General features: G+C 45.9%; 1 protein-coding gene across 1 annotated transcript in view; it reads left to right on the forward strand.

Moving 5' to 3' along the window:
• LOC120839938 overlaps positions 1-21,788 on the forward strand; it is a gene marked incomplete at its 3' end in the record, with an annotated part of 208,837 nt that overhangs the window by 146,494 nt on the left and 40,555 nt on the right. Inside the window, exon 9 of the mRNA XM_042287971.1 lies at positions 11,427-11,482. Coding sequence (XP_042143905.1) covers positions 11,427-11,482 — 56 coding nt within the window. The remainder of the gene's footprint in view (positions 1-11,426; positions 11,483-21,788) is intronic.

Below are 21,788 nucleotides of genomic sequence, written 5' to 3' on the forward strand. Positions count from 1 at the left end.
ATGGATACCATACTGGCAGGACACACGTGGCAGAGCTTTCTCGTCTGCTTGGACGGCATCGTAGTGGTTTTCTTTGACTTCGACGAGTACCTGCGACAACTCTAAGCCATTCTCCGATCCACAGGAACCGCCGGACTCATCCTCACGCCGTCAAAGTATTGGTTCGCCTATGAGAAACTCAAGTTCCTAAGTCACGTGGTTTATAACGAAGGCGTTCGTCCAGACCCAGAAAGGTTTCGCGCCGTCACAGCATTTCCAGCACCAACAAACAAGAAGGCCGTGCGAAGATACCTTGGACTATGTGCCTACTATCGGAGCATCGTTCTGGATTTTAAAATGATTTCCACACCGATCACAAACCTCATGAAAGGTGTCCAGAAGATAGAATGGACCAAGGAGGAGCAGCAGGCATTCGACGAGCTGAAACGGACACTCCAGACTCCTCCTGTTCTTGAACACTTCAAACAGGAAGCGGGAAATCGAGATTCACACCGACGCTAGTAACTTAGGAATTGGTGCTATACTGGTTCTAGTGCAAGGGGGCACCGAGCGAGTCATCGCCTACGCAAGAAGGACCACTGTCCAATGCCTAGAAAAATTACTCCACGAATTGAAAAGAGCGTCTTGCTGGCGTCTGGGCAACCATTAAGCTTCGTCCGTACTTGTGCGGGAACCAGTTCCGCGTAGTCACGAACCACCACTCGCTCTGCTGACTTGCGGACCTTAATAACCCCTCACGACGCCTCACTCGCTGGTGTCTCCAACTACAAAAGTTGAACATGACTGTGGCCTAGAAGTCAGGCCGCAAGCACAGCGACTCCGACTGCCTGTCCTAAGCCCTGTCGAAACACTTTCCGGGAGTAGGGACGACGATGACGACGAGTGTGTCCTAGGCGCAGTGACCACCGACAACATGGCACAACGTCAACATGACGTTTCTGAGCTGCACGCGCTAATAGAGCAGCTGCAAGGGCGAGGGAGTACCATGCGACGTGTCTTCTCCCGAGAACTGATGACCTTCGGCATTCGACAACGTGTACACTACAAAGAAAGCTTCGGCGACCACAACTCGCCGTTGCTGCTAGTAATCCTTACCGACATTCGAGAGGAGATCTTTCAAGCCTGCCACGACGACCGGACATTCGAGAACCTTTTATTACAGCCGGACATTGGCCCGTATTCGTGAAAAGTATTGCTGACCTAAGCTCCAAAAAACCGTCCACCTATGCACACGATCATACCACAAGTGCCAGCGACGCTAAAAACCTCTGGCAAAACCAGACTGTTTTCTGCAGCCAATTCCCTCGCCAACAGAACCCTTCCGGCAGATCAGAATTGATCTCCTTAGCCCTTTTCCGCAGTCGACCCTGAGAAACAGTTAGATAATTGTGGCCACGGATAATCTAACACGATATGCCGAGACTAAAGCCCTCCAGTCGGGGACTGGTTGGGAAGTCGCAAAATACTTCGTCCAGTCCATTGTCCTACGACATAGCAGATCACTGTTCATGGCGCAGCTGATCAGAGGTGCATCGTCAAAGTCAAACCGAACACCCTCTGACTACGGCATACCATCCGCACAACAACAGACTGACCGAGCTGCCCAACAATACCATCACCGACATGGCGCCGACTTACGTCGACGTGGAACCCAAGACATGGGAACAGGTCCTGCCGTATGTTACGGTTGCCTACAACACAGCAATTCAGAAAACCACTAGTGTTACACCGTTCCAGCTTGTGTATGGTCGCAAGGTGACCACAATGCTTGACGCCATACTATCTCTCGTGCCAGCTGGTAACGGAAGTGACGACGCCCAGTTGGTTGCGCGACGAGCAGAAAAGCCCCCCAGCTCGCCCGAGTCCGGATCCAAGACCAGCATCGTGTCGCCGCTGACCGCTACAACCTTCGTCGTTTAAAAGTTCACTTCCAGCCCAGAGAGTGGGTATGGGGTGTGGGTGTGGACACCGATACGGCGTCGCGGCCTGAGCGAGAAGCTCTTAAAGGGCCACCTTGGACCATTCAATGTCCTTCGACGCCTGGTAGATATCAACTACAAAATGGTGCCCAACGCAACACACGCATCAGCGCGACGCCTACCGCGATCCGAGATGGTTCACGTCGTTCTACTCAAGCGATTCTACGCTCAATAAGACTGTAGCCCTTATCTGTTCGAAATGACTCACAAGGTCACCGTTCTTTCTTCTGTTCTATTTTGTTTCCTTTTTGTTCAATTTTGGCGAAGAACATTTCGAAGCGGGGAACAATGCTGCGCGCGCAGCTGGCCCAGTGAGCAGTGCTCTCTTGGCCTAACGGTTATCATGCTTGCCTCGCTCGCGGAAAACCGATGGTCGATGCCTGGCCGCGACTACACTCTTTCGTTGTTTCTTTAATGTCGCGTTCTAGTAAATTCAATAACCGTGTTGCTTATTTGAGGTTAGAATGGTCTTCGCGCCGAACTTTCTAGGCCGATTGTTCTAGAGGCCCACGCGTCTAGCTAAGGGGCTTCGCGTCGCGAGCCTGATTTAGTCTCGCCCTAGCGTTCAATCCAGCTGTTACGACGACATTGACGCCTGCGACGCTAACTTTCTTTTATTTTGTTTTGGGCACACTTTCGCCACATTAAACGTTTAGTTCCCAGTTATTTGCATCATCATCATTTGTCATTCGTGTCACTCGTACTCCCTAGTCGCATTTTAGCAGAAAAGAATAACCTACCAACCTCATCTTCTGGCTTTCTCTTCTTGCGATGGAAGAGGTGGAAGCCAGCTGCGTGGAAGTCGTGCTCTTTCCATCGTCAAAGAGCCAACCGGGCTAGTAGCACCCTCCATGCCTTCGATGGACAGGGTGCTCAAGCAGCTCGGTTACAAGCTCGACCAGAACCTGGGAAACATCAAGGCCCGCTTTTGCGAAGACCACCGCCCGGCCAACACCGGCGCCAACCCATGGAACTTCAACACAGGGGTGCTGGACTCTGCGTCTTTGGAAATTCGGCCGAATCGCCGGCATGCTGGGAAAGCAGGAAGCCCATGCTATGTGATCGAATCTGGTCTGCTAGAAGTCAGCAGCCCATGACGGCAACGCGTAAGCCCTCGTCGCGAAGACAGCTGCCTGACGGTCTTCACCCGCTTGATCGTCCCATTATCATCGTCATCATTCGCACAATTCATTTGTACTATACCATTTCATCATCATTAGAAGCAGCGCTGTGGAGGCCTTCAAGGTATGGGCGATTTGCCTTTCTGCGGCGCTACGCTCTTCAAAGGGAAAAAAATAAATATATCATATCTTATCCTAACGTCAAGGAGAAGTAGTAGTAACAAATTTATTCCGAAAAAGGGTGGCACTTGGCCTGTTTGGGAAGGGGCTAAAGGGGTGTTACGAGTTAGGTGCGGCGCACTATGGAGGCTTCGCAAGCGAAGCTCCACAGTGCGAGCAAGGTCGTTTTTTGGTTCTGTACCGGAGTAACCCATCCCTCGTAGGAGGTGACACCTGGTGGTCGGTGCTTTTCTCTGACGTCTTTCAGTCCGTCACACTCCCAGATGAGATGTCTGATGGTCGGTGCTTTATCTGCGGAGCAGCTGCTGCAACGTGTGATTGGAGGTGGTGGGGGATCGCCTTCTTGATTGCACAGTTGGTTGTACCGCCACCTTGCCACCATTTCTTCTGTGATAGCGAAGCCCATTCGCGCTTTAACAACAAGCACTTGGGCACCCCGAGGTAGACCTTTAGGCAATGGATTCTCGAGGGGTGGTACATGATCTTTCAACCGGTTTTTCCGAATTTGCTTCCGTCGTCGTCGTTCTTCCTCCGGGCTGTGGTCAAGCGATGAACGGTAGATCGGCACTCCCTGCGAGCGGCGAGAAGTGCAAGCCTCGCTCGCCAGGTCGTGCGCGGCCTCGTTGTCCACTTGACCGGAGTGCCCAGGCACCCACTGGATTTTTACTGCGACGTCTTTTCGTGCTTTTATTATGTTGCAGCCCCTTTTTATGGCGTAATCTGTGGTTCCGACTCTGGGAGAACCGATTAGGTCGTGGATAGCTGTGGAACTGCCAGTGAAGATCGTGACCGTCTTGGTTTGCTCGTTCACGATTCGGTGGTCTGTGAGAATCCAATTTACACCGACCTGGAGCGCCCGGAGCTCCACTTCGGTGGTGGAGGGTATCTCGTTTAGGTGGTAATTTTGTAGGCGATGATAGCCGTCTTCGGTTCTCGCCACAACGGCAGCGATATGAGTGTTCGGATTCCAGGATGCGTCCGTAAAAAGCCGCATCTCCGTGGGGTCTGTTGAGGGCTCGTTGAGTGCGCGGGCGATAGTGGCGCGCTGCGGGCTATAGCGTTGGGCGTTGGTCTTCCGGCTCAGTGGTCTGCCGTCCGTGACGGAGAAGTCCATCCACGGCGGCACGTGCGGTGGAACCTCGTCTAAAATGGCAGCCATGGTGGGGTCGTCTGAGAGAAGGAGGCGCTGCCCCTGAAGAGTGAGGAGACGGCGGTCTTGGGCTCCCTCGCGGCAATCTTGTATAATGAACCGTAGTGTGGATTCTTCCGTAGCGATATAGTTCTTCCACTCAGGTGTGGCGAGGCAAGCCGGTGATCACCCGAAGGGCGGCTCGGTAGAGGGTCTCCAGTTTTTCGACTTAGGTCTTTGTCAGTTGGAAGCACACAGCCCCGTACGTGGCCCGAGACACAAGGACTCCGTACACGAGGGTGCGCGCGATTTCGGAGGTGGCGCCTCCAAATTTAGTTGAAATTCGTTTAATGATGTGTACTATCATTTTCCAAGTGGGCGTCAATTGCTTTAACCATTCGGCTGCACCACCACGCTCGAAGATGGGTATACCAAGGATGCGTATCCAGCCTGTGTCTGATCGCTTCAGGGACGCGCCTCCAATGGTGAGAGTAACCTTGGCTTGTTCCGCCTCGGAGCCTCTCAGGAGAATGTATTGCGTCTTCTGCATAGATATCTCCATTCCTGTATGTTTCAAGTAGTCGTGCAGCGCCGCCAGCGCCACCTGGAGGGCTGCGACTACCGATTCGGTGTCCTCGTGATCGTCTGCTTCTGTCCAAATGGTAATGTTGTCGGCGTACAGCGTGAACCGTACGCCATGGATGAGTTCAAGCTTGCGGGCAACTCCGGTCATCACTACGTTGAAAAGGAGTGGTGACAGGATGGCCCCCCGTGGCACTCCTACGCAACTTGAGAACTGCTTCGGTTCATCGCGCCCGGAGCGGACTTCGAAGGTTCGGTTGCAGAGGAAGCTCTTAATAATATTCAGCATCCGCTTGCCCGGGTACGCCTCCCTTAGGTCTCGTATGACTGCTTCGTGGGTGAGCGAATCGAAAGCTTTCTTTAGATCCACCGCAACGAGGATGCTAGGCACGGTCAGCCTGCGTCCCCGTTTGGTACTAAGGAGTCTTCTCAGAAGTTAGGTGCTGTGTTGTGTGGTCAGGTTCAGACGGAAGCCAGTCTGGTGAGGATGGAAGAAGAAGGAAACCTCCTCTAAGTGATGGTTCAGGCTGTTGAAGCAAAGCCGCTTGAGGAGCTTACAGATCGTCGATGTGAGTGACACCGGACGAATGTTTGGAACCTCGTTGGGGCGTTTACCGGCTTTAGGTATGGGGGCCATGACGGCGTGCTTCATCCAAGGCGGAAGTTGGCCACTCACCCAGATCTCGTTGACAGTATCCAAAAGTGTGACTTTCTCCTGTGCGGGGAGGTTCTGGAGCATGGTCCAGGTGATTCCATCTTTTCCTGGTACTCTCTGGAACCGGACTTGCTCAAGAGCAGTGTGTAGTTCGGCTGGCGTGAATGGGGTCTCGGGTTCATTTGTCTCGTCCACCGGTTTGGGTTCGTAGATGGAGGAAGGGGGCTTGCGTGCACGTTGCGGGAAGAAGGTATTAGCGGCCTCCTCTTCAAACTCTTCGTGACTCATACCCTGGGTCAGCAGCACCGTTTCGACAACTCCTCGCGTTTTTTTCCTGTCCCACAGCTTGCGGAAGCTGGTGTCTTTACCGAAGGACGCGCAGTGCTCCTTCCATCGCTGTCTACCGAGGTGTTTGGAATGGCGGCGAATCTGCGCTGTCTTGTGACGAACGCGAACTACGTCTGCGTGGGTTTTGCCTTTCTGCAGATATTCGTCGTGTAGCTGCTCCCGAGTCGTCCAGAGGTTGAGGAGATGTTTATCGAGAGCAGGAGTTTCGGCATTCAACTCAATCAAGCGTGTTGCCGATTCCGATGCTTGGAGAATCTTTACAGGAAGGGAGGCCTCTTCCGACTCTTGGACAAATTCACGGTACTCATCCTAGTCCACATACTTCACTTTCTTCCTCCTCTCGGCAACTCGACCTTGAAGCTCAAGCCAAACGGGAAAGTGGTCGCTGCTCCAGGGGTCCCCGTTGCAGCGCCACTCTCGGATGGTCTTCTCCGTAGCCCAGGTCAAGTCCGGTGTCGTGTTTCGCTGTCCGGAATGGAGACCTAATCTTGTAGGGTAGTCGAGATCATTTATAAGGAAGAGGTCCGCATCGTTCGCTTCTTCCTCGAGGTGCCGGCCGCGCGGGGAAATGCATCTGTAGCCCCATGATGTGTTGGCGGCGTTGAAGTCGCCGCCCACCAATACCTCGTCCAGTGGATATAGAGTGCGCAGTCTACTGAGCCATTGGTAGTTATCGCTTAGGTTTCTAACGCTACCAGGACGGACGTAAGCGGAGGCTACAAGGAGCGCGCGGCCGCGTACGAGATAAATGCCCACGGCCACCACTTCCTGGTACTCTGTGCCGAAACTTGTGGTGTCTGTCTGACAGTGACGAATGTCTTTTCGCACAAACACCGCTGCCTGGGCCACTATGGTGGGCGGACCTTCGGAAGGGTGGTGGAGTATACTAGGTTGGAAATATCCTTTATACCTGTTTATGCCAGGTGCGGTTCCCCGCGTTTCTTGGAGAAGGAGCGCGAGAGGTTTGTTCTTTAGTGTCCTTAAACGCTCAATTAATTCACTCGCGTTGGTCGCGAGGGTACGGAAGTTCCATTGGAGGAGCACTGATTTACTTGGCGCGGCCATGATGGCTCTTTTGGGGAGTTCCCGAGGAGGTCGTTTCTGGTTGTTTGAAGTGTTCCGCGAGGAGACGCCGGAGCTGGTTGCGGAGCGTTTGGATAATCATTTCTCGTATTTGTGATAGCGTGATGGCTTCCGCCGGCTCGGGTGTAGTTTTTCGGTACGCCTGAGTGGAGCAGGTGACTGGGATAAACGCCGCTTGCGGTTCGTCAGCGTACGCCTACGCCTCTTCTCGCGGAGCTGCTGTTGGTGCTCCCTCTCTTCCTCCTGTTTTTTTTCTTTCTGGAGTTGATATAATTCCTCCAGTCGTTGCTGAATCTCACCGATTCGCGTAGTGAGTTTTTGGATCTCTTGCTTGGTGCAAGCGGACACCTTCTTGGACCTCTTCGCCTTGCCGGATATCGCAATTGCTGTAGTGGCACTATAGTGCAAGAGCTGCTGCAGTGGCACTATAGTGCAAGACGAGGCGAAGTTCACCGCTTTGTGCGCGGGACTGCGGTACGATCCTTTCATAGACACCGGCGTAAGAGTCGCGTCCGGGAACAGTGGTGGAAAGTCGGTGCTGAGGTCTAACGGCGTCGGAGACGATTCACGGAGTGGCGCAGCAGCTGCGTTGGCGGTGCGCCGGCGCGATCGGCTACGTGACCGGCGCTCCGTGCGGCTTTTGTTTTTCTGAGGTCGGCGTTCACGTTCTGGGCATTTAGGATCCGTTGCTAGGTGACCCTTCGCCACGCAGAGCGTGCAGCAAGCAGCGGGGGTTCCGCAGGCGCCTTCGTGTTGTTGCCTACCGTATGTCTTGCAAACCGCGGCGTTGGGGCAGTGTTTCTGGAGGTGAACATCTTTGTGGCAATGAAAGCACACTAGCGTTCCCGGAACGTAGGGTGACACGCTGCAGAGTTCCGTGAAGTAGCGCACCGTCTTGGGTAGTCGGGGTGTGTCGAAGGTGACGATGGCGAAATTGTTTCGTCCCATCCGTTTGACGTCGTGGACCGCGGCGCGTTCGCAGTCTACATTATCCCTGAGCAGTGCGTTAGTCCCCACCGGGTCGACGCAAATAACCCCACGAGACGTACCGCGGGGTCGGAGGTGCAGGGCTTCAATTTAGAAGGGCGTGTTGTTCTCCCTCTAAGTCTGGTGAAGTTGGCAAATCCGATCGGCATGCGTGCTGTTATATGCGGTGACCGTGATCGGGTTGCTGCGAGCGTCCATCTTGGTAGACATGTACTTGCCAAGCGATGGGTGCGGAGCGAGCTTAATTAGAGCGCTGCCAAGGACACGATTGGGGATTTCCGTGATTGGATACTAGCCTCGCGGACAAATCAACACGAGGAATTTGTCCTTGGTAAGTCTTTCGGCGGTGGCAGTAGAGCACTTGGCAGGCAAGCGGCGGCGACGTTGCACCTGCGTTGTCGTCGCTTTCAGGGGTCAGTGAAACGGAATCCTCGGCGTCGCTTTGAAACTTCCTCTTTTTCGTCTCAACGGAAGGGGTCCTGGAGTCCTTGGGAGCATCGATTTCCATTGCCGACTCCATTGCGGCCGGCGTGGCAGCCGGAGCGGAGCAACGCTCCTCGGCCGGCTTTAGGCCTAGGCGTGGTCGGGTCAAAATGCGGTCGTAACTTGCACAGTTCCAGACGGATTGGGTCTAAAATTACTCGATACGTGCTGTAGTTCGTTGGAAAACTCTACGTCAACAAAAGTGGGCCTACCTTGGTGGTTTTCGTCAAAAAGATCGTTTGACAAACGGAGCTGGTGCTGAGCGCGTCCGATCGCTGCGCTTCTCGAAGTGCCCACGGAGTGTAGAGAAAATAGACTCTAACGTCAAGGAGCAACAAACCTTCTCAACCAGTGGGTACTCGTCACACAGTTTGGAGCATATGACACAAACCGATGCAAGAACAAAAACTGGTTACATCTGAGACTGTTGTGAGTAACAAATCACACAGATAACCCGAATAAAACTAAATAAAAAAAACAAGGAAAAACGTAACGAAGGTATTGTGAGTAATGTGTATTATGTAATGCATTCAATTAACTGAAGGCTTTTATGTGTATGTTTATTGTTAGTGCTTCGACCGACCTTAATGACAAACTAAACATTGACTCACAATTTTCAATTTGTTACTATTTTTTAAGTCTACTTCATATCGAGGATCCCAGTATATCATCTTCAAAAGGTTCGTGTAGCATAAGCGAATGCTGTACTAATGGACAACAAACATGAAATGCAATTTCTATCATTCTTACAAGGAGGTGGCGCTCTGGCCGCTACTATAATTGTGCTGGCGAACCCAATCGGCACTTTGTTTTATTTACACGTATTTGTCTGCTCTTTCAAGACCCGGCGCGCGATTTACACGCTCTGCTATGAAAATTGTGGCAAGACACAAATTTGTTCATAGGTTTTGATTAATTACGCCCGACTTCATACATTCGCTAGAGTACCTCAGCGTGATGATTATATAGATTTGGAACTACGAGCCACACCAACTATAAAGTTACTTACCTTCATGATAAAGGAAAAGTATCCTTCTAGGTGGCTGAAAACGTCCATGGAGACCGTCAGGACGTGTCATCCTGGCGCAAGTGCAATCATTGCACGAAGTATAACGCATGAAAACTTCCTTTCGTAGAAGTCACGCATGGCTGCGTTGAAGTTTGTCGCGTCATCCGGTCATTATTATGAACCAGCGCACAGGTAGAAAGTTACTAAAAATCCCAACACACAAAAAAATACACTCACACAGCGCTGAACTATCAACTGATTCAGCGCTGTGTGAGCGTATTTTTCTGTGTGTTGGGATTTTGAGTAACTGTCTATTTGTGTGCTGGTTCGCTATGATACCTTACCAACTCGCCCAATCTGCAGTATTAACAGGTTTTATGTCATCCGGTCATTTCACCTGGCGATCGAAGAGAGCACGTGCGAGGAGCCGAGGAAGTCGCTCCACAACCCGGCACACTGTCTTCTGCAACAAGTTCACAAGGTCCCCAGTAACAACTTAGAACGTACCGGCACCTTAAAATTGCTGATCGACGAGGAGTTGAAGCCTCGATGAGAGTGGCAGTCATTCCCTGATTATTCGCGTTCTCCACAAGCACGGACTGGAGCATGCTCTCAACGGTCCCTCGCATAAAGCATTACCACGCAAGAAAGGTGCACCGGTCGAAATGTTTGAGCGAGTTCAGGCGAGTCCTGAAACTCCGTCTTCGCATATTAATCGATCGGCTGTCGTCTTCGTTGCAACAGAGTCGAAATTTTGCTTTTAAGAGGATGTTCACAAATTCCGCGAACGACTCGTCGGCGAAAACTACATCCCAAACTTGCTTCGAAAACCTTCTCAATGTTGCTCGGGAGCTACCTTGAGATTCTCGTGAAAATAGCCGAGTATATCGTCCAGTGGAGCCGAGGTCGGCTGAAGCGCAAAAGCGGCCTCAGGTGAATTTAATAGAGAATTTCGAGTCGATGCCTGTTTAAGAGCGCGTTTGCAAGCCTTTCAGAAGTCGACAATCGCGGTGGAACCGCTGGGGTCTTTAAAGCAAAACCCGACTGGAAACCACCTGGTACCTTTTTACGTCACTTGAAGAAAGGCTTCTGTGGCTGGCGTTTTGATTGAAGGGGTACTCTGCCCTTCAATTTGATTGTTTTTTTTTTTAACTAGAGCACTTAGGAAAATAAAACCTTTTTGTGCTGTATACGTTTTTCACAGTGACTGAGTGTACCAATAAATTGTTCAAATTTAGAAATTCGTTACACCTCCCATTTACCAAAGGTTTAGCATTAGATAAAACATTTACTTCTCTTGAAGCTTTGTTTTTTTTTCTAATTAAAAACCAGCTTTGATGCGGGGTTGGTCGGGTTTTTTTTGTTATTGAGAAAACCGCCTCCTGGGTTATTTTTTCGGTGTATATTAGTATTTACCGAAAAAAACGGAGGCCTAGTTAAAACACAAATTATCTATCTGAAAATGAGCTATTTCCTTAGTTCTTACTAGTTTGATATTTTATTGACGGTCAACAATCTTTTCGAATAGCTAATCAACTGGAATTCAGGAACTTTGCTTATTCAGAATAAAATAAAAATTATGCCGAAATTGATTTAAATGCAGCAGATATTGTTTTATTACTCGCAGCTTGAACGGTTTCACTTTTGGCGTGAAAGAGTATGTAAAATATTGTCCCTAGTGCGACCAGTGGCACAGCCGTAAGACAATAGCTTTGCGAATACGTTTCATTCCTACAAGCACTCGCACACGAGAAGATCTTAGAAAGTTGCTCGTTCCCTCAAGTTCGTTCTCTAGCACTAAACACTACTCGTGAGACACAGTACCGTTTAAGTAATCTACTACGTCCTAACACTGTCCATAACATTGCAGGTTAATACTCGCAGATGACCTTGATTATTACTCCCCTGCTTTTGCAAATGTACAAGGTGCGTATTTTGTTCCTTTATGTCATCTTACCAAAATATAGAGATATGATTTTAACTTACAGGCATTATGCCCAAATACAGTAATATTTATCCGGTATGTTAAAAATATATGCCTAACAAAAATACTTTTTGCCACCAGTTCTTGCAACCCCGCAAAAATATCGCTTTATTTAATCTTTTTTGCGATTATAATGTTTTCCAAAAACTCCTGGAAACTTTTATTCTTACACATGTATTTAGGGGTCTTCATCTTAATTCAAGCACCGTTTTGGGGTCGATTTTTATCAATTTTTACTAAAGTTTCTTTGTTTTGGGCGCATTCTTGTAATGAAAGCGCAAGTGGCAAGCTTAGTTAATTTCATATTTATTTTGAGGTATTGACCATTGAAGTTGGCGAGACGAAAATTGACATTTTCCTCCCCTTTCGGGGATTCATTGTTTGACCGCTCGCCATTTTCTAATTTCTCAAAATGAGGCGCTTATATTTTTTATACACCATCAAAGTATATATACTAGGCCTAATTATTAAAAAGAATTAATCTTATATTCTGAAATATCAGAAAAGTATGGAACAGTGTGGCTTTGGTAATTTTAGCGAATTTCGGTGAAGTCTTGCGTGTGCCCTACTTAAGATATTTGAATTATCTTGACATCATCAAAAGTCTCAAACTTAGCTTTTGGTAATGAATACAAGTTTAATAATATCTGTACAAATTAAAATATGTTTCGCACATTTGAATGAATGAACGTTTCGAAAGCTAAGAAACTTTGGAATAAATATTCTTAAAAATACATATTTTATTAGTTTGACTTTTTATTGGTAGCAATGTAGATAGCGGTTTGTTTATATATTTCAGTAAAATATTCTATATTTTTGTTCATAATACAGCGATGAAAAATTCAACCTTGTCAGAGATGCGTTATAATAGTGCAAGTTTGTTGTGGAGTAAAACACTTTTTCCACTGCATTAGGCACATTTTTACTTACCGATAAGTTTAAATGTAAATTAACGGTTGTCATCAGGAAAGTGACGATAACGCGCAACAATGTAGGCCAAACCAATGCCTATGGGCTGACGCAGTCACAAATAACAACTGACAAGGTTAATGTTTTAATGGCGGTCATACAAACAAATTACTACATTTTCTTTTCCTATTAACAGATAAACCAAACCTTATCTTGCTAGCAATAAAAGATGACGCAAAAAATATATAGGCTTAAAAAAAATGGTTTCAGATTTGCTAGATTTTCAAATCATTAGCTCGTTCAAATGGATGTAAAATAACTTATTTTACGTATATTATATTGCATTTGAATTCAATGAATATAACTAATATTGAATTTCCCAGTTATCTCAAGCTAATTAAAATGTATTTAACAAGACACACTTAAAAATGGTTAAACTCGATGCTTTATTCAATTGTTTTATGTCTTATCGGTAGAATAAAATACTGACGTGCTGACAGTTGCTACTGCCCCCCTCCGGACGCCGATGTGCCTTGTTATTATCTGCCACCGCAGCACCGTTCAAGCGTACCGCCTCCAGGCAGCCTGTAGTATTAGAGAGACGTTTCAACTGTGCGATCCGGGTTACGTGGTTTATGGACCGGCTTTACAATGCAAGCTGCGAGGAGGTAACGAAAGCGTTGAACGTCTGCAGACGTTTCCAGCTTTTTTTCTGCTCCCCTTCTTACCACACGAAAATGCAGCTCATGCACAATAGCTACCAATCGCCGCACAAGATGTCTGCCATTAAAGTTCAAACTCTCTTCACGGTTTCAGATGGACCTTCTCTACAATCTAGGCAATCTTACCGCCTGCGACTTCACATGCTGCCGTCTATCGGCTGTTGCGCCAGTCAGACGCTTTTTTTTTAGCAGACGACCTTCGCAGTTAGGAGCTTTGCGTTATTTTTATATCCAAAAGGGACGCTCTTTGGTCATCTTTCAAGAACGTTTACCTCAATACGTTCACGAACTAATTTATGCGGTCCCTTCAAACAGCCATCACTCTCTGATTCACCCTGTAGTTCTTACGCAAAAACCCGTGAAGAGTAACTGCAAAATGATAAACGCACATCAAGAGCGTCATAAAAACAGATTTAGTGTTTTATTTTGAGAAATGAGAAAAATCTAGAGTTCAAACATGCAATCACCGACCGATGGGATAAAGTCAGTTTTCGCATCGGCCTTTTCAACCTTCAATACCTCAATAACTAAAATCCGCTACGTTTGACTATTCCCGGTCTTTATCTCAAGAATGCTGCCATGACATGCATATTTTAGTATTTTTTTTTAAATTCGACCCCAAAACCGTTTTTGAGATTAAATAAAAATACCGATTCAGATACAATACGAATTTATATCTTGCAAACTTGTTTGTCTCAAAATTATTAAGCTCGGCGTCATACACCGCTCACCGTACGCGGCGATAGGTGGAGGACAATTAATTTCACCATGATATTCTGAGATGATCTATGTTGTACAGCAACGGGAAAATAGTTTTCAGAGTGGGATTCACATAATTTATTGGGCGACTTTGAGTTCTGTGTATACTTTAATAATGCTCTTCCCAAAAGATGTGGTCTTTAGACAAATTACAGCTACTCAGCTAATGCGAGACTGCAGTATTTAAGGGGCGATAGTGTAAATTCGTTTAGAAAACAGAAAACAATTGTTTGAGAGGGTGAAGAGGAACCTATTGTTTAATAATGCAGGGAAACTGAAGTAAAACTGATGACATCACTTTTTTCTCAAAATTTAGTAGTGAGGAAGTTCAATTAGTGTGTGCGTCAAGTTATGTAAGGTCACGTGAAGTAATTTCCTTCTTCCATTTAGAAAAAGAATCTACGGACAGCTCTACAAACCGAATAATTCAATGAGGATTATGTTCCGTTAAAACCAATTTGACGCTTTAAGAATATTTATAATTGTCATCCTTTGTACCGAGATTCGTTACTCAAAGATCAGGCATTTTCGTATCACTGACAGCGAATTGTTTGTTTATTAACCGCCTGAATCACTGAATCAGCAACAAGATGGCCTTGCAATTTTATTATTTTTCTTACCCTACCGGAGAACCCAGTATACATTTTCACTATCCGGATTATGGAAATAGAGTTCTAACTGAAATTGTTTTCGAAAATTAAAATACGAATTGCCAACAAAGAAATAACTTTTGAAAACTTGAAGTCCAGAAAAAATTCAGATAGATGTCTAGTTCCCTAATTCGTATAGCTAAATGTCACATTGCGTTTTTCTGTAGGGTAGCAAAATACAAAAAAAAGCATATAAACACCGCGTCGCAAAAGGGTGGTTGGCCATGACTGATTGGTGGTGATCAAGAGTACTGTAGCTTCAAAATAAGAGTAATAACCTAGGTTAGCTGGCGAACGCTTTTAGTTTCAAAACACTGAGAAAAGAACAAAAAAGAACAAAAAGCCGCGTTGTGTTATTCCTTTATTTTTGTTTTTCTCCTCTCTCTCGGATTTATGAGTACGTTAGCCTAGGCAACAAATTGAAATCGAAAAGTTGAAAATACAAAACTCTGAGCTCATTCACCAGAGCGTGGAGAATATCGCAGACTTCAGACGAACTCGGAAAACACTTGACTCCCGATCATCCTAGTCATACTAGGCGTTTGGGACCACTTTAATTTTGCGTCCACCTTCATCACCAAATTCAGCTAACTGTGTGTTATTTGTTTACCAAAATTAAAACTCAAGCTAAAATATTTCACGAGGTCATAAATTATCCACTGTGACTATCAAAGCGATTATCAGGGGGAGTTTAAATCAAAGCGAATGTGGCGAGATCACATTCCCTATGATGCCAAAGATGCAACATCTTTATAAGGAAAGGAAATCAGGTGTCATTTGGGAGAGTTTAAACTTTTGTAGGTATGTTTTTTGGTAATATTACAACACAGTTATCACTGAGCTAACCACTAAATTTCCAAAGTCGTACATTAAGGTCTTTGAAAAATAGAGAACTGATTTGCAATATATTGGCTTGTCAGCAACTATATTTATTTTATTACAATAAATTGAAACCAAATCCTCACTTAACAATTTCCTGGATATGAAGTTTAAAATTCGTTTTTAATTTTAAGCCTTTTTGATCCGAAACTAATTCTGTGATTTGGCTTTTTATTACGTTTTTAATTGTTGTTCCTTAAACAATATCGTTTACTAACGAATTGTTTTTTTTTCAATGGCATTTTTACGTATATTGACTGGCAACAAAAAGAGTAAAACAAACACGTCCCGAGGTTGTTTTATTCTTTCTGTTCCCAGTCAATGTTACTATCACGCTCTTCAGCTGAAGCGGATTTGTAATTTGATTTTGCAGTGTTATGTTTGTGTCTATGTAATCCTTGATCAACTTTAAGACCAGATAATGAATAACATATTTGTTTTATGATCTGGTGTTAAGAGAACTTTTTCGGTTGATTTGATTGGTGCAAATGAACAATTAGCATATTGTGTATTTCTTCAGGATATTTAACATCAACTTCGAGGATGTAACTTATAATATTTTGATGAGGACACAGGAAGATCTCTAAACTCGAAATCAGCATAGTGTAACGGTTGAGGTGCGGCTCATCTATATAGGTTATTTGCTTCTAAGTACTTTAGAAAGTTTGATGATTTGGTTGGATTGTAATCTGGTGGATATTTATCATTCCCTTCCGCATAGTTGTGTGTTACATCGGACATTACACCTCTTATTACATTTTATGATAATAAGATACATATCCATAATCTAATCACTTGGAGTTTACTTTTAGTCAATTTTTACAACGCGTCCCACGCTAAGCCCTCAGGTTCATGGTACAAACATATAGGTCTAATTTATATGCTTCCAGAAAAACATCTCGGAAGTTCTCGTATACATTTGAGAACAATAAATAATTTTGTTTGATATAAAGATCAGAGTATTCTCTTAGCATATTACAGTATTTCTTATTGACGGTTATTCCTCTTTCATACTCGTCGTTTTTATTTCATCTCTTGTCACCTTACTCGTAAATTTATCTTTCGTAAGAAATTTGTTTTCATCCTATATTTTAGGTGATTCTATCTAATTTTAAGGATATACACATTTTGTAACAGGATGTCGTGATTGATATATTTGGAGACCTGTCTTAACCGTACCCTGGTTAGGTTGGAAATGACTTCATGCAAACCGTAGTTTATAAATTTAAAAATATCTAGAAATTACAATTCAATTCTTTTCTTACCTGGTGTTACTATTTTTGAATGCGAAAATACCCTAGAAGCCGGGCAAAAAATGATAACTCTAGTGCAAAAAACGGCTTGACAATACAAAAAATAATCATATAATGTAACACAAAAAGCAAGTGAAAGTGGCACGGGAAGTTCGGCTAATTAGGCATAACCTTATGTACACATCCGGCAGGGAGCCACGGTTCTTTTTGACGAGCAATGAGCCACCTCCGCGTTGGCAGTTCTGGATGAACCAAGATTCCATAAGCTTTCACGCTCCTCAACTTTTCTCCTCGCCAAGATCGATGCTTTGTCAAAGTCACATTAGTGGCATGGCGTCCATGATTGGTCGACGAGTTCGGATTTGAAGTGGGTGGCATTCGTGGCATTGGTGACGTCCTGTGAGTGTTCTTTTAACCTTGTTTTCCCTTTTCGTCCCGTCTCTCCACTGTAGGAAGCGTCAAATTCCTTGCACTGCACCTGGTAAATCACGCCTCTTTCTGTGTATGTAGGGATGGAGTCTTTTAGCTTCGAGATAACGTTGACAATTGTTTCGTAGGGTTTGTGTACGGTTCGTACCCCTAACGACCTAAGCGTGCGTTCCAATGCCTCCGAAACCCCCTTAACATACGGTGTGCTTATGGCGTCCCATCTTCGTTCGGCTCGACCGGCGCGCTGAGTGTACATTTGTTTCTTAACGCGGTTGATAAATCATTTGGTGTAGTTACGTTCCTTTGAAGCCTCCCGCACATGGCTAAGTTCTTGATTGCTAAGTGACAAACTAGATTAAACGGTTTCTGAACTATCATGCAACGATTTCACAAATGTGCTTTTGTGTTGAGTAGGGTGATGAGAGTGAAAGTTAAGAAAGTTTTCTGTGTCACTTGAAAGGTTCACTCGTTTTATGGACACGTCCATATAAAAACGGCAAGGTACTGCCAGTTTCGTGTTCGCAGACGAACTGAATAGAGGGGTGGACACAATTCAGATTGCGGTGAAGATCGGTTACATGTTCTCTGTTAACTATTACGAAATTGTCATGGACGAAACGACGGTAGAACTTTACGGGGAAATCAATGCCAGTCATTACCTTTTCCTCAGCATATTCCATGACGAGATTTAAGACGGTTACGGAAACAGGACCTCCCTAGGGCATTTGCTGTCCTGATGATATATGTCCCCATTAAAACTAAAATTTCACTGCTTGAGACAAAAACGCAAAAGAAGTATAACGTCCTCAACAAGTAGGATTGAGCGAGTGCACAATGACTGGTCTTCCAACAAACGGTCACGGGCGACATCAACCACCAGATCATTGGGTACATTCGTAAATATTCAAATCACATCAATGTATACCATAATGTTGTGTAATAGCAGGATCTTTGCGTGCATAACTTCAACAAATTCCTGGGAATGGCAGACGGAAAATTTATGGTTTTCCGTAAGAGGGATCAGAATCTTAACTAGATGTCTCGCATTTATTTCCCCGTAAACTTCTACCGTCGTTTTGTCAATGACACTTTTTTAACAGTTAACAGAGTGCATGTAACCTATTTTCACCGCAATCTGAATAGTGTCCACCTCGCTATTTAGTTCACCTGCTAACATAAAACTCGCAGTACCTTGCCGTTTTTAGAGGTACGTGTCCACAGGACGAGTGAACCTTTCTTTGTGATGGAGACACCAGTATATCGTATATCGAATGTCAATTACCAACGTGCTCAGCAGACCAAGCTTTTACAATACATTTCTTCTTCATTGGGCTCTTTTCAGTGTAAGTTTTCACTATGTGAGCAGTGCGCGCAGTGCACGAGTCTCATCGCCCTCTCGACGTGCAAGGTCAGATCCCTTGTCCACTGCCTTCGAAAAGGAAAATGCCCACCGGACCTTTCTCCCGTATTTAGGGACTTGGGTCTGTCCATCGGGCATTGGAAGAGAAATTGTAAGATCCTCAAGTACGAGTGTTGGCCCAAAGTTCGATTCCTTCACAACTGGTTGAGAGTCAGCTGCTTCAAGTGGTGTGTTGACGGCTAAGCTGGAGTGACCCGATTGGCAGAATACCATAGGTTGGCGGTAGCGACGGCGGAATTTCATTGGTGCAGAACTCGCTTGAAGCTGTCACAACCGAAGAAGAAGGCGACAGTTTTGTTGCCGCCGTGGTATTTTTGGGTGGTGCTCCGGTTTCACCTGCCGTGGAGCGAGTGCTGGGAAGAGGACCAAAGTTTAGTCTTGAAATGTCTGCGGACAAACTTGAACTCTTGGCAGCTGTCCACGGGGTTGCAGACAAGACTCCCACAGAGCAAAAGGAGCAGTGCGTGTCAGAAGGAGTGGATTCCTTGCACAGGAGCTAGGAAGGTAGCAACGACAATCGGTCCGTCCTCCGGAGGGTTGTCCGTCACTTCCATGACTCGGACCTTTCGCTCCTGTTGACTGGCAAAGAACAAAGCTTCACGGTACTCCCAAACAAATTATTTGGTGAGAAAGCTACGCTGGCCATCAACAATACCTTCAAACTAGCAGACACACGACCGGCTACGGCAAAAACTAGAGCTATTAAGATGCTGGAGGAGTTGAACCTCGATGCTTTGGCTAAGCGTGCAAAAAAAGTGTGAACTGGATGTCCTGAAAATGTTATTTGCGGCAAAGACGCGCAAAGTTGAGTGTCCCTTCAGAGCCATTGCCACCGAGAGACACAGCTGGCAGGCCGAAGTGAGCAGGTTTCTGCAGCTGCACCTGAGTAAACTCATTCCAGAAGACTCATACAAGGTGAACAGTTCGGACCACCTCATTGACGTACTAGGGGAGGGTCTACCTGCAGTCAACAAAGCTTTCTCCTTAGACGCTGAGGATTTGTTTTATTTCCTTCCATACGACGAACTTCTAGTTGCTGTTCGGGAACTGGTTGAGACATCGGGCGTTCTTCCATTTCAAAATGCGTGTTAACTTACGGCTGATGCTTTCCTGAAAGTGTTGGACTGCTACCTAAACTCAAGGCTTGTTTGCTTTGAGGACAACATGTATGTGCAGAGGCGTGTTATTTGTATCGGGTGTAGTGTGGCGCCTTTACTATGTGAGATTTTTCTTGCCACGTTTGACCGCTCGGTTTTGCATGAGTTAGCTGACGCCCCTGTTGTAAAGCCTTGTAGGTACGTTGACGATTTTATTATTTTTGTTAGTGTTCCTTTAGAGCAAAGCCTGGTCTCTTTAGTCGAGACTATTCGGGAGATTTTTAGCAGATCTTCTAAGCATTTATATTTTACCTATGAACTTCTGTTAGAAGGATTTTTACAATTTTTAGATGTTCGGTTGTCCTTTAACTCCCTTGACCATGTGTGCTGGATGTACAGGCGACGCACAAAAAAAGGCCCTTTTGGCTTTTGACACAGCCCACTCTGAATTGACAAAGAGGGGAATCACCTCGGTGCGCCTCCGGTCGGCACTCCGGAAGCCCTGTCCGCAAGTACTTAGTGATAGTTTTGATCTCCAGACACTTCGCTTAGATCACTTCGGTTTTCCCTCGTTTCTAATACAGGGTGTTGCGGAATCCCTCCTAAAAACGTTGCAAAGCTCTACCGTTGCACCTAAGAGAAAACCAAATAATTTTGTAGTGCTGCCCTACATTCATAAAGAGTCGCACAATCTGAGAAGGATGGCATCTAATTTCGACGTGGACGTTGTTTTCTCTGCCTTGCGCAGATTGTCTAAAATGTCCTCTATGGTGAGGGGGCCGAAAGGGAAGAAACCTGCTTGCAGCAAGACACCCGTGACAAAGTTTGTGCCTTGTGCCACTGAGGTGGTCTACAGGTTTATTTTAACTTGTGTACGTGTTTACATAGGCCAGACGAGACGTTGCTTAAATGATTGACTTCGAGTAAATGCGACTTCTCTTGGCAACAATTACGGTTCCCACTTTCCGGGGCATTTTAAAACTTGTGGTTGAACCCCCATGCTGGACGGTGCGTACGTGGAGGTACGCAAGAAAGGAAGGTTAGAAAGAGAGTTGCTGGAGGCGGAAAAAATGCATGCATGCGACTAATACATTGGCATCAGCGTCGCATCAGTGTATATACAACCGAAAGAGTAAAGATTCATTAACGCTATCTAGCTTGTAAATATTAACACGGCTTTTTCTTCCCCCTTTTTTTTTTCTTTCCGCGTTCGGATTGTTCGGCGTGGTGATTTAGCTGTTTTGCTAACATTCAGAACAGGCGGTGGGCGGGCTATATCTACTGATTTGGCGGTACGCGGTGTTTTTGTTCTGACGAGATTACGCGCGTGCACGGTGATAGCACAGTTGGAAGCATTCAATAAACTTTACTCGCCAGTTAGCGTTTGTCCTGTGTGCTTCTTCCTGTTTTTGTCTCGTCTTTTTTGCGCTATTTTTAATATCTATATTGTAAGCCATGTCACACAAAACTTTCTTAACTACCACTCTCATAAACCTACTCAACAAAAAAGTTATGTTGTAAGACAGTCACTTCATCGTTCAGAAACAGTCCCATCTAACTCGTCATTCAGCAATCAATAATTTAACCGTGTGCGGGAGGCTTTGAAGGAACGTAACTCCACCGACCGATTTATCAACCGCGTTAAGAAACAAATGTACCTTCAGCGCGCGGATGGTGCCAAACGAACACGTGATGTCGTATGCATTCCGTACGTCTAGGGAGTTTCGGAGGCATTGGGACGCGTGCTTAGGCCGTTGGGAATACGAACTGTATACAAACCCTACAGAACAAATAAACTTGAAGAAAACGAGAAGGGACGTTCCTTCTCGTTTTCTAACTGAAGTTTAATTATCCCTACCAACCCGCTCGTTCTGTCCTTGCCTACAGAACGATTGGCAATATTATCTCGAAATCAAAAACCTCATCCCTTCAGAGACTGAAAGAGGCGTCATCTACCACGTGCAGTGCAAGGAATGCGACACTTCCTACGTTGGAGAGACAGGACGGAAAGGGAAAACAAGACTAAAAGAACAAGCACGGGACGTCGCCAAGGCCGCCAACGCCACTAGATTCAAATCCGAAATCGCCGACAACGCAGGGACGTCAGGCCACCAATTTGACTTTGACAAA

The sequence above is a fragment of the Ixodes scapularis genome, unplaced genomic scaffold (genome assembly GCF_016920785.2).
Source record: "Ixodes scapularis isolate PalLabHiFi unplaced genomic scaffold, ASM1692078v2 ptg000712l_1__unscaffolded, whole genome shotgun sequence".
Classification (NCBI taxonomy): domain Eukaryota; kingdom Metazoa; phylum Arthropoda; class Arachnida; order Ixodida; family Ixodidae; genus Ixodes; species Ixodes scapularis.